This window comes from Chlamydotis macqueenii, chromosome 16, assembly GCF_036417535.1.
Source record: "Chlamydotis macqueenii isolate bChlMac1 chromosome 16, bChlMac1.mat, whole genome shotgun sequence".
Lineage (NCBI taxonomy): Eukaryota > Metazoa > Chordata > Aves > Otidiformes > Otididae > Chlamydotis > Chlamydotis macqueenii.
In genome coordinates this window covers 5,532,105-5,545,452 of record NC_141571.1, presented here as the reverse complement: position 1 = coordinate 5,545,452, position 13,348 = coordinate 5,532,105, and the positions used below count along the sequence as shown (strand labels likewise).

At 43.2% G+C, this 13,348-nt stretch overlaps 1 protein-coding gene across 2 annotated transcripts in view; it reads right to left on the bottom strand.

The window, feature by feature from the left end:
- Nucleotides 1-13,348, bottom strand: part of TOP1 (DNA topoisomerase I) — a 67,492-nt gene that overhangs the window by 26,528 nt on the left and 27,616 nt on the right. For both annotated transcript variants that reach the window (XM_086760496.1, XM_086760495.1), the window contains exons 3-4: nt 11,259-11,361; nt 202-328 (exon numbers count right to left, since the gene is read on the bottom strand). In XM_086760496.1, coding sequence (XP_086616622.1) covers nt 202-328; nt 11,259-11,361 — 230 coding nt within the window. The remainder of the gene's footprint in view (nt 1-201; nt 329-11,258; nt 11,362-13,348) is intronic.

The window sequence follows — 13,348 nt, the reverse complement described above, 5'->3', positions numbered from 1 at the left end:
CATTTACAATACCTGCAGATAAAGCCCTTACAAGTTCACATCTAGCACTCCACAAACAAAGTCTCCGGGTTAGCACTGAAATAATTCTCTCCAGGTTGATAAAAACTTGGAAGTATAAGCTACATCCAACCCACTGAGTTTGTACTGTTCAGTAGTACAAACCAGAACCATTCTCTTGTCTCTCCCACAGGAGACACCTACCTTCTCTTCCTTTCTCTTCTCCTTGTCTTTATCTTTGTGTTTGTCTTTGTGTTTCTCTGAGCTGCCATCTTTGTGTTTGGTTTTCTCCTTGTCTTTGTGTTTCTTTTCCGAGGAATCTTTGTGCTCACTGCAAGACAAGAGAGTATGTTTGCAGAGGGAACATGAGGAGACTGGACTCATATAGACAACTTCCAGCGGTAAAGTCACAGGTTTTGGTGATTAAGAACTCTACAAAATAAGGTATCAACTTAACGGGAAGACCCACCACAGTTTCCTGTCACGTCATCCATTCTCCCCGGGAGGAAGAGGAACAGGAGGGGAACATACCACAAAACCACAGCCGCCAAGTCCTCCACTTCAGGAAAACCCCTCTCAGCCTGGATTGCTGAGGAAACCCACAGCTGCTATGCTTAAAGCTCGACCCTTTGGGTTGAATTCCCACTGTCTCTGCTTTTCCTCTTTTTCCTAGTCCACATAAATGCTCACTGGAATAGAGCTGCCAGTCCTGTCAATGCCCATGTCAGCTTTTGCTCAGACAACAGTTTGTCATTGCAGCAGTTCTCATCTCTGGAACTTAAAGAGAAAAACCGCTGATCTCTATTATTCCCAAACAGATGGGAAAACCAGAGCAAACAGGATGTGCGATGTCCTTGTGTTTATGCAAAGTCACAGAAAAGGCAGGAATAATGTAGTCCTCAATCGGAGCTGTTTCATCGGCTGTGCCTCTTCACTGTGGTCACTCCAGCTCTGCTGGGCTGAGACGACCCTGCCATGCAGGACAGGAACTCACCAAAGGTCTGCCACTACTTAGAGTCTGGTGCTACAGATAACAGTGTTGAGAGTTTAAATATCCAAAATTCTTCAGTCAGAACAGAGGAAAAAAATGTCCCCAGGGAGAAGAAAATAAACCTTTTTTTACTCTGTTTCTACCTCCTTCTGATTTCTGAGGCATTTGGGTAAATTCGGGTCACATTTTTAAGCTTTTCTTACAACAAGAAAGGCACACGGCTGTTTTAAAATGAAAATGTGTTTTCTGATGGAAGGACCTGACCTTTGGAGCCGGAAAGTGAGGAAATGCTCTCCGGATACTCACGACAGAAACTGCAAGAACTGGCTACGAGGATTAGCAGCAGTGTTGTGGAAGCCAAGCAGCAAGTCTGTCAATTCCACAGGCCTTCAATACAAATCTATAGGGTTGGGTGGACTCCTTAAGGTCACCATCGGCTTAAGCAAGCCAAAGGCACAGGGGCAACCGGGGCCCAAGCAAGCTGCCTTCCTCGTGCTGGCAGTTCATGCTCCTCCTTCCTCAGCACTTCACTCCCATCACCACCGTTCTCTGGGACACGCTCTGCTCCTCCCTAGGACTACGCGATGCAATGCAAAGCTTTACTAGAAACAGGCAGTTTCATTATTTCAGTTATTCCAACATTCAAGTGCAAGCCCAAAGCGACCTGAAGAAACATAGTCCTGAAAAACAGCAAGCCTGGAACGCTAGGTGAGAGTGCGATTTTTAAAAAAGATACAGGCTTCAAGCCTTCTTGCTGTCATAAAAACCAGACTGCAAAAGGGTTGGATGTTTGATGGCTACAGAAAGGAAGCAGCACATTAACCAGCTTGCATAAAGCCTGTGTGTGATTAAGACGAAGGCAACCACAGTCAGATACACCAACCCCCACCCAGGTGTAGAACTGTGGAGGAACGTCCGACATGGAGAGCTCTGGAGTCGCACGTAACACTAGCACAAACACACCAAAACCCGCAAAATCAGTATATTCACGTGCTGTGTCACATTAAAAGAGTTCAGTAGGAAGAGAAACTAGTTTCATTTGAACTCTCTTTATACTACATATTAAACTGTAAAGGAGTATCTGAATAGTAAAAGGCAAGTGGCACTCTAGAAATTCTTGTGGATAGACACACAGCACCACATGTTGCCTGTGAGTGAAGATTCAACAACTGCAGACTATTCTTACCAGCAGATCGTGTTAGGTACACTGTGTGATCAGGACATGAAAGTACATGCACAGAACATCCTGACACTGGATCTCAGAAATCCACGAGATGCCTGCCACTCTTGCTCAGATCTGACATCCCAGTTTCCGTACCCTGTCTGCTCATCAGTATCTCAGACTCAAGACACCTATTTCATTTGCCTTTGCTCCAACTAGATTCATTGTCTGAAAGTACAAACCTCACATGTTACTAATAATTTTTCAACTCAGGAAGGTCTGGAAATTCTGATTGGTATCTTGTAGTGTTATCTGTATGCTAGGTCCCTCATTTGCCAACAATTTAAGTTTTACAATTACAAAAGCATATCATCATACAGGAAAAATAGCAAACAAACACACAAGGCTTGGACCCATTTTGCTTTCTGTAAGTCTGCTTGTTTCTATTTTCTGACTCTTTCTTGCTCTTATTTGGTATTAAAATCCCACCTAAAATAACGTTTTACTCAGACAACAATTTGCACCTTCAAAGCATGGTACACTCTGCAATCGATGGAGTTAGTTCTCTAAGGTCAAGTCCATGACAGTGTTGCTTGGGAGTTGAGGGGGAGGGGATGGGGGGGTAAGTTTTCAAAAGCACCAAACTCATTCTTGCTAGGAACCAAAAGCACTACCTTTCAATATGTGACTGGTAGAGCCCTGGGATGTACACAAAACATGACTAAATGCAAATTAAGAGATGACAATCTACATCTGCAAAGCTAATACAGAAGAAGGCAGAAAGTCCCATTGGCCTAGAGAAGCAGGGACAATTTTAATGTCTGTTGAATGCTTACACACTGCAGCTGAAATTAAAAAAAGTGCTAAAAAGTTAGGCTTGCCTAAGCAGAAGCTCAGGTCATATCCCTCTCAAAAGGGAGTAAGCAGCCACCATCAAAAAGCTGCTATGCAATCTAAAGAGAAGACTTTTCAGCACTGGCGTCAAAATCAAGAAGTCTGGATCCCTGACTCAGTCTCAGTTGTTGTTGTTTTTAATTTTTTTTTAATCACAAGACTATCCCTTCCCCTTTGCTCTGCAGCGAGCTGTAGGATTTCTCACCGAAGCAATGTGGGCTCAGATAACTCCAGTTTCACGCTTCAGCTTCATTTTCAAAACAGAATTGATGGCTAGGCCCTGAGGTACTGCTTGCTGGTGCTCCCGGTCTGTGACTGGAAGAAATTCCCCAGATAAAAATCTGACTTCACGTGCTACTTGCTCCAACGTGAAAAGAGAACATAAATTTCTTTCTCTTGTTCGTAAGCAGACTGCTTATCAGCCCTGCGTGTTTCCAGACACCGGACCAGAGCTCTGATTCAGTAACGGAGTCTGAAATTTCCTGACGTCTGCAATGATGAACGCGTGTGCCCCTCTTCCCTGGGAGGGCCCGAAATCTGCATCTCGCAGAAAAGCTCATTTGGAAACGCGCTGATAATCAAGGCCTCAAGCGACAATTCTGAGAAGAGTAACTTTTTTTTTTTTTTTCTCTAAAAGCAAGGCAAGTAGCACAGATATTAACTTCAGTCAGCAAGCTGGGCAGCTTTGGTCTTTCATTTGGCTAAGAGATTTATGCCAACCTCCAGGGGAACACAACTGAACCACCACACTAATCCCAAAAGAAAAGAGAAGGCAACAGGATGCCATCTTTACCCTGAAGAAGAGGTTTCAGTCTTCTATCTGAAAGCTACTTCCAGGCAACCCCAAAGCTATTATTATGAGGGGCTGGGAACAATTTAAACATCAGAAGTCTGTCTTCTTGGCTGATTCGAAAGTGAAAAATAATCACTTCTCTTTAACAAAAAAAAAAAACACAACCACAACCAAACAAAAAGGTCTCAAGACTACGTGCACCCAGATAATTTTATCCCGAATCCATGTCTCAGAGCAGTGCGGATCCTTTGTCACCCTTGCTGCACACACCCCTCTGCCAACCAGCCACCTTGAAGTCGCTGAAGTAGGACAGCAAAAGCCTCCTAAGATAGATGGAAACTTCAGTGTGAGCTAGCCTGAAAAGAGGACAACGGGGTCATAAAAGAGTTGTTTCAGAAATACCCAGCCTTGCTGGCTGTGTTCCTTTTCACCCAGACCATTACTGTCAAACCACTGCAACAGCACTCAGTTTTACAGCTCTGAAGATGCTTAATGCTGACGGCCTGCATTGTTGGTGGTGGTGCTTGTTTGCTTTTTTTTAAAGGTAACAAACAAAAGGTAGAATAAGGCACCGTATTAATAGAGGCAGACCCAGGGATAACAGCATCCAGAGACATATCATGGTACTGGCTTGGTTCAAAGGCCACGTCAGTAGGAACGCATCTCCTAAAGCACCACAGCCTTTCTGCGAGCTTGCTTACTGTCTTTCATGGAGAGTTTTATTGTGAACAAGGACAGCTGAAGGCTTTTGAGAGCTCAGGCTGAAGTGCACGAGGCAGTAAACGCAACCAAAGCGGCAGTTTCCCTTGAAAGTATGGCTGTATTTCCCAGGGCAGATGCCCGCGGGAGGCCAGGAGGGAGGAGAGGACGGGAGCACCGGCACCTGGCAGCAGCTGCTCAGGCTGCGGTCACGTGGGAAAGTCACAAGTGGAAAGTGCTTCCAAAGAATGGCAGATGTGCAGATCACAGCTTCCTTCTCCAAACTACAACAGCTTTGCAGTAATTTAACACCACATTCTTCAGGTGCCATTCATGTACATTAATAATCCCTTCCCAGGCCCTTTCCATTCCAGCTTCAACATCACAAGCTGGGAAGGATGCTTTATCTAAAGCGTCTCTAATTTCCTCTCTCTCTCTCATTTTCTCGGCTGTAATTAGCTTGTGTCTGGGAATCTGCTACTAGCAAGCACCACAGCCTGCTGCAAGCAGAGCTCTGCTTTCCTACTCGGGAGCTGCCGTAACGCAGCTGAAGCGTAAAATAACAGGGAGCTGCGATTTTAGAGAAATCTAAAAACACAATAGGGAGAGAGCAGAGGTTACGCAGCTCGTGTCTCGTTTGACGTAATACAGTATTAATGGAAAACTGTGATCGTACTCAGACTAACGCGTACCAAGGAAGGGCTGACTGCGCAGGGAGCATTTCAGAAGCAGAAGGCACACCAGCAAAGGACAAGATTTCAGCCGGCTTGCAGTATTTTGTGCTGCTGGAGGGTTATCATATGGTATTACAGGGAACGAACACACGAGCCCCAGTGGTTCTGCTGGGATTTCAGCAATACGGTTAAAAAAAACCTGAAACCACTTTTCCTGGAGTTGAAAGGAGTCTTTTTACCAGTTTTCACAGATAATAGATCAAGCCTTCAGCAAGAGGAACAAGATAAAAAGCTTGACTAATCAACAGCTGATAAAAATATTACAAAGCAGAACAATATTTGCTCATTGAGACAAGGATCAAATTCTAGGGACATGTGGACTACTAAATGAAGAGTAAAATTTTTACTACTGGAAAGCAGTGTCACATTAGAAAGCTGATGGTGGTGAACTGTGCACTCAAGTGGGTGAGTGAAAACAAACTCACCCACCCTAGGGAACAGGGGGTGCTGAAATCTTTTTTTTTAAATTGCTTTTTCCCCTGCATCAGATATCCCTGGTTCTTCCTGCCTTCAGTGCACACAATTCTTAGCAGTTTGGGATCACATAATAAATCAGAGGTGTGCAAGAAGCCCGAACTGGAATTTATCTTTATTCACAGCTAGCAAATGTCTGGAATCTCTGTTTTTCCTAGCAAAACCATAAAAACTGGAAGATGCCAGTGAAGATCAGGTCTAGAAATCCCTTATGTGTTCCACGCTTCTGTTCATCTCAAGCTGTGATCACAAGAGATTTAGTAAATGGAGGAAATACGCAACCTGACAGAAGATTTTTTTTTTTTTCTTCCTGCGGCTCAGATGCTTGTCACATTGACAGCACAGATCAGCGCTGCAAGAGCGGCCTCTTTACTCCCATCCCCTGTCACAGCCACTTCTGCACTACCCTTCAGTGTACTGGCAGCCCACAGCCCATACACAAAGCCCAGACACCTGGCAGAAAGACACTTATTGCCACAAACACTTCTAATCCAATCTCTAAGTCTTGGCTTCAAAGGTCCCATTATTTCATCATTTTACACGGTCGTCTTGTTTGAAATGCTCGTCTCCCACACATCAGAAACCTACTGCCACATTAGATGTGTTTAATTTTACTTTTTTAACCACTGACATTTATATTTAATGGGTGTGTATTAGATTTCCTTTGGGAGATCAGGAGTACAGCATCGAGAAAAGGAGCAAAAGAAAACACTTTGCTTGACAGCGATTGCTCAATAGCAATATGGTTTTGTTCTTTGATACGGATTTTTCTTAAGTGGGCTTTGCATTTTCTTTCCCTGAGGGGTGACAGAAGATCTGAGGCATACAAATGTTCTCTCCTATTTTACTACAGCTGTAAATGAGTGGTTAAGATACAAAAGTGTCATCTTGTGAGTGGGAGAGGAGGAAAGCAAGAAGCAAAATTAAGAAATTCTACATACCACTCCACACGCTTCTGCCATATGAAATAAAAAATTACCTATTTTAGACCTTTGAGACTTATCTTGGCAGTTTAGAGCTTTCGAAGTCTGGATACAGGAAACATTTATTCTCCTGCACTGGCATTTTTCTGCCTTCTCGATGCAGGTTTTATTTTAAAAGTCTTTTCTTTAGTACAGGGCAGGAAATGAAATTGTCAAACTATTGCAAACAGACATAAAAACAATCTGCTTCAAACACAACCAGACAACGCTCCCAACTGTATACAATGTCCGATGCAGTACTGTGCGCTTCTCAGAATGCAATCAGGGGACTCTTCACACACCGTATAAAATGCCACGGAGGTACAAACCCAAGTTTCACCAACAATGGCTTGGATGTCTGCTAAAGCACCGTTCTACCTCCCTGAGAATTATCAAAGATACATCTCATCTTTTGCAGTAACACGGCAGCTTTTCTAAAATACAGAATGGATTTTTCTGAAGATTTACATGTAATTCTATTAATCTCAGATAAACTTTTCCAAAGGATTTATTTTCAATTTTAGCAACAGGTGACAGGCTTTTATCAAGTGCTTTAAAAATTCCCCATACAGGTAAAAACCGTTGGAAAATCCCACATTCTTGTTACCCTGGAATTTTTTGTTTAATTTCTAACAGAGTAATGGCTATTTTTCACTTGTCTTTCATTGTCAAAAGAGAAACTTCAGTACAAACAGGCAGGTTTTTTTCCTTCAAAGTTCTTCTGTGAAGAAATATCTGCTATCAAAACAGCTGTCGCAATCCTCAGCGGGGCAGAGGCTCTCAGGTCTGCTGCGGTCCCCCGCAGCTGGGTTCAGCTTATGCTTTTGCTGCAGATGGGAGGTGCTGGATGGTCACAGTGGAGGGACAGTGACATGGTGGCACTGCTGCAGGGCTGGGTTTTGGAAGGGGTACTTCGTCACCTCCGTTTATAAAAACAAGACCTTCAACCCAGCAGAGTCTTTACAAGTTGTAGTGAGACGGGGAGCGACTATGAAAATCTCTCTTACCACAGAGGTTCACTGCTTCTCCCGCTGGAAAGGGCTCAACAGAGCTGTTGAACTTGAAGAGTTTTCTTTTACAAAAAAAAAAAAACAAGTGTTGCAAACTTGCTGATCACCAGTTGCTGTCAGTAATCATCCAAAAAATAAACCCACCTAAGATGCCCCTTCAAGGTGGAGGTGCCATTTGAACAATGGGTGAGAAGGTAACTGCTTTTCAGAAGAAACTCATGCAAAGAAGAGAGCATCATGAAAACAGATCCATCAGTACCTGATTTTGTTGCCAAAACTGATGTAAGCGTGTAACCAAGAAAAACTCTCCCAGCTGCACACTTGAAAGACTCAGAAACTGAATTTTCTAACCTGTCTTCCAAGCCAAGACTTTCCATTTGTTTTGAAGTCATTTACTAAAAATCTAAAAATGCAACACTCTTCAGTCAGCTTGCAGGCCCAACTGGCTGATACCAGGGAAGATGGACATTTACCAGCTCAGTGTCAAAAACCCCATTTGCCTAAGCAGCAGATGGGTTGAAAAACAAGTATCTCTGTTTAGTAAGCACAGCCAACAATGCACTTCTTCCATTTGCATCTACACTTCTGCATGATGAACCTTTTTCAGCAGTAATGGTCATTACAACCAAGTATCAAAAGAAACTGGACCTAGAACTAGCCCTTTAAATGGCTTTATTAAGGGCTAAGCCAAGGTTTTACTAATTAAGCCTAGGCAATCACAGAGCCCTCACTTGTCTTCCCCAGTAACAATTTTGCTTTTGGTCTTGTTATATCACAGCTAAGAGCCCTTCTGAAAGGGGACAATCCTCCAGTATTTCCCCACAAAGCAATTTCCTTCTTTCCCACTGCTAGCAGTATTAAAAACTATTGAAAAAGGTAAAAGTGATCAAATGCCCCCTCTCCAGTGCAACCCATCTGCTTAGCAGCATGATAATGATGGACACTGGACAGTCACACATGCCATCCTAAAATTCAGACTTCTCTGTTCATCCTGGCTCTGTCCAGGAAAGTATTTTGGTACTGTGACTGTAGTAACAGAGCCTGCAACTGAAACTCAGCTTGCTTCAGTCCTTCTCCATCCTGTCCCATAACTCACCAGTCTGGCCTGTGCCATCCTTGGATTCACACCTTCCATCAACACTTGGCAGTCGCCTGTCCACAAGCACACGCTCCATTCAGGTCCTTCCAGCACCTCCCCTCTAAGCGACTCCCTGCTCACCACAGATCTTCTTCCACCTCCAACCCCGTATTGTGCGCTGCTGGGCTACCTCCTTCACAAAACAACAGCTACCTAAACCTAATCCGCACAGACAAACTTTACATTTATGGAATTATGTGCATGACAGCTGAATCAAAGGACTTGGGGAAGAAATGCTTAAGTTTCAATTACGAGGTCAGTTATTTATAAGAAGTTTGTGTTAGAAGTCAGCCGGCTTTACACAGCAAGCAGCCATGCACCCAGCACATGACTGAGCAGTGAAGAGTTTCGAGCACTCCTGATCCAACCAAAGTATCACACGCGTGTCCGTGTACATCATTCTCCCTGAGTACCACCTTAGAGACCGCAGAAAATACACTTTACAAGAATGCTGCAAGCTGTGCACTCAGCCTGGGGAAGTCTCCCGCCCCAAAACATGCCTTGAACACACCCCCTGCACACGCGTGCACTCAGTCAGGCCATCCACATACGTGTACCCTGTTACGGGACTCAAAGATGCAGTATCTTGTGCTCATGGGACAAATGAGGACTTAATAGATAAATGAAAGTGACTGGAAGCTTTAGGCACAGTGCCTAGAAAACACGATGCCTTTCTCACAGGGATTTCAAGGCAACATTGCAGGGAGGAAGGAATTACTTCAAGATAAAGCATGATTGCAAATCATCTCATGAGCTCTACCTCAGAAAACACATTAGCCATTCTTATCTCCTTTTCCGCTGTTTCGGTATTTACTGTTTACACAATCAGCATGTAGCTTCAAGTTATAAGCTGTAATTAGGTCTTCCAGTTAAAAATTGGCTGACCATTTCTAACTCCTACACAAATGAATTCTGGAAATTTTAAGACAGTGCTTACACTACGCCTTACAAAAGGATGTATTTTGCTAAGAATGTAGGAGAACGGTTCTTCAAGTGAAGCAATGAACATCTGGAAACGTGACAGTCAATTCTGGGGTACATGCTCGAAGATAAAAAAAAAATGAAAATCCGAAATCAAGACATTATATATATGTGAGCAAAGAAGAGTACAGACTGTATCCAAAGCATTTCATCTTTCCTGTGGAAGTCAGCAAACACTGCAAGTCATTTGACCTAGATTTTCGCCCCCCCATCGACCATTTACTTTCAAATAAAAAAAAAAAAAAACCCCACCATGTTACGGAACAGTACGGTTGTGTGCCTTCTCAAAAGGTCACAGAAAACTCAAAGGGCGACCCCAATAAAACAAACCCACTGCTCAGCACTGACTCTCCCCTCCTTTCCATGCTTCTTTTTAATAGAAATAGTTGTTAACATAAGCTTTTTAATTAATTTTTAGATTGTTATCACAGTTGCACAGCAGCTATAAACACTTGCTTGGCCATAGCATAAACACTCTCTGCCCCTCACCAAGTGTCACAGCAGACACTTGCCTTCCAGGGTCTGTTCTTTGCAAGCTTCACTGCCAACGTGGGCTCCATGGCACTCGCATGTCAGGAGTTACAACTAGGAAAGCTTTTCTGAGTAACGTCCTGCGTGTGATGTACTTTCTCTGTGCTCCATCATACCAGATCACCATGGACAGACCTGCACATCGTGGTTCTTGCAGTTCACAGTCTAGGCTAGGGTATCAACTGGACCGTGGAACTCATTACCACCTCAAGAGCTACACGTCATCACAGAGTGTTTATGTTCAGTGTGGATGACACAGCAGGTGACTGGCATGAAACACCTTCCCCAAATAGCGACAGCGTAGTGTATCAATCACACCAGACAAAATAGCATGCAACCCTTCCAAATTCATCATCTAACCCAGCAGAAGTTCGTAACACTGCTGCACAGTGTTAAAATATTCAGCTGTTGTGGTACTAGGCTAGGGACACCACCACCATCCTGGGGAATCATCTTTCCAGACACTTCTAATTATTAAAAGGCTTACTAGTCACATCAGGTTCACCTATGCTAAAACAGAGGTGTCTATACCAACACGCAGGAGAGCTCCACATTTCTGACAAACAATTGGAACCATGCAAGCAAAAGACTATGAACAAAACTGATCAGTCTTCATGAAGGCGGGGTTAAACTAGTTTTCAATGCCTTTGATAGCATTAAGCTACAATAATCTTTTAGACGTTAGTATTGGCTCACATTTGCAAGATACACTACTTGAGCTACCCATATGGAAACACATGCATAACAGAAGTTAGGCTTAAAGCACCTATGCTCATATAAACCGCATTCAAAATGTAGCAATTCCGTCCTTGAGCATAACCAGAGTAATTCTTGTGAGACTGCTTGTGCAATGGTGTTTCAGCCTACGGGGCTTCATCAACTTTTTCCTCACCTATTACTGTGCTTGGACTTTTCCCGGTCTTTTTCCTTGTCCTTCTTGTGCTCTTTGTGCCGGTGTTCTCGGTCTTTGTGTTTATCTTTGTGTTTGTGAGAATCTGCAAGCAGAGAGGCAAAAAAAATTAAGAAATGAAGTTGGGAGAAAACTCCACGCCTCCCTCATGAACCTCTGCATTTTTCCCCACCCCGTACCAGTATTTCTGTGACTCAAAATTTGTATCAAAACTCTTCATTTCAGAGGTCCTAAATGGATCCATTGCTCCTGCAGTACAAGTTAATTCATCTTGGCAACAGCTGCTTTTATATGGTCTTTAGTTCAATGACCTTTAAATGCTTTACAGACCCCGAAGAAATGCAACCCTTCTCATTAAGTAGGTAAGTACAGCTATAGCAAGTTCAATCTCACTTGGCAGACGGGAAACCTCGCTTCCTATGCCTCTAAGTATTTCATGTCAAATAGATTACAAGGATACAGGAATAGAGCATAAAGTATAGGTCTGCTGGATCATAGAATTTAGCCTGCTGCTTCCACAAGTATCTAGTCTAGACAAACCAGTCTCCCCTGAATTAAAATAGTCTTACTCTTATTCCCAGTAGTCCATGACCTGATAGGCACACAAGAAGGGAAAGGAGAAGTAACGAGGGAAGATGAAAAGGAAAGAGGACCAGGAATGCTCTACTCGTGCTTCTCTTCTGCCGGAGACACTTACCTCCCTGTGATAACAGCCCCACCAAGAAAACCCAACGTGACAGCTCTTATGAGTATGTGCTGGTGGTAACCCACCTACACAGGTTAGGACTAGTCCAAATTAAGTAACAGTTCAGAAATAGGAGATAGCATTCAAGTAAATCTACATGAACACAGTAATTTTATGGGTATCAATTTCTGCTCAGTGACATTTCCCATCCTCAGTGACAACTGTACAATAAAGTCCTTTAAAGCACCAAGGAAATAGATTCACAGAAAAATAGCAAGATAGTTGAATAAACTCATTTACAAGCATCTTTGGGTCCTTAAGTTTTTTATAAGAAGATCAAAAAGGAGCTGACACTGAACTAGCACCTCAAACAGCACTATTCATTTACTGCTGAGGTTGCTCCCGTTAATTTTGGGAAGAATGTCTGCATGCCCACAGACTCCTCTCAGCTTTTTTTTTTTTTTTTCTAATGCTTCTCAAAGCAACTAAAATTAAGCAAGCTCCTCAGGATACCTAAAAGGCTGTGCTGATTTTGGCAACTGTTTTCAGATAATAGCACCAGAATTCCACAGAGATCCTCGACGTAAGGCATTAATGCTTAATTAATCATAAAGATGTTACTGTGCCTCTAAAAAGGCTACTATCCCTACACCAAGAATAGTAAAATGCAACACAAGGGTTTTGTGACTTTGAGAATCACACGGGAAATGCATTGCAGAGCCAGGAACAAGTCTCATCCTCCTGACTCCAAGTCTTTCGCCACAAATTCATTTTTCTCTTTAACTGACACCAGCTCTTACAACCGCAAAACATCAAACTGGTTTTAGTGGGAACATACCCACAGTCACATTTCCACATAACATGATTTTAATCTCTTGCTTTCTATAACTTCAGGTATTGTTTTCAGACAGCTGCAGTAAGACAACATGGAACAACACATGAATGCTGACATCCAAGCCTCCGCATCTTTCCTCGATCCTCCTGAACCTGGCAACACTTCCCAGAGCTTTGGTGTATATGGCACATACATTTAAAGCACAACATTTGGTTTTCTGCATTTTGATACACAGGCACGTGGCAGATTACGTGGAGCCTTTGGTGTTACAGCATACGACACCTAGGAGTTTTCGAGTACCTAAACAGCAAAATCTATTTCACAGCAGGCAGAGCTCTGCAGGCATCTCTCGCAAACTGTGTGGGGACCCGACACCTACACGCTCTGAACCGCCAAGCAATTTCTCAGTACCCTTCTTCCCACCAGGACAACGCACATTTCACTGGCAAAAATGTTTTCGCAGTGCATTTCACACTTGAGATTCTTCAGTTTAGCCAGTAGCTGGAAGCTCAGGCTGTTTGCAAACTGCCTGGGTTTTATTCCGCAGTTTAC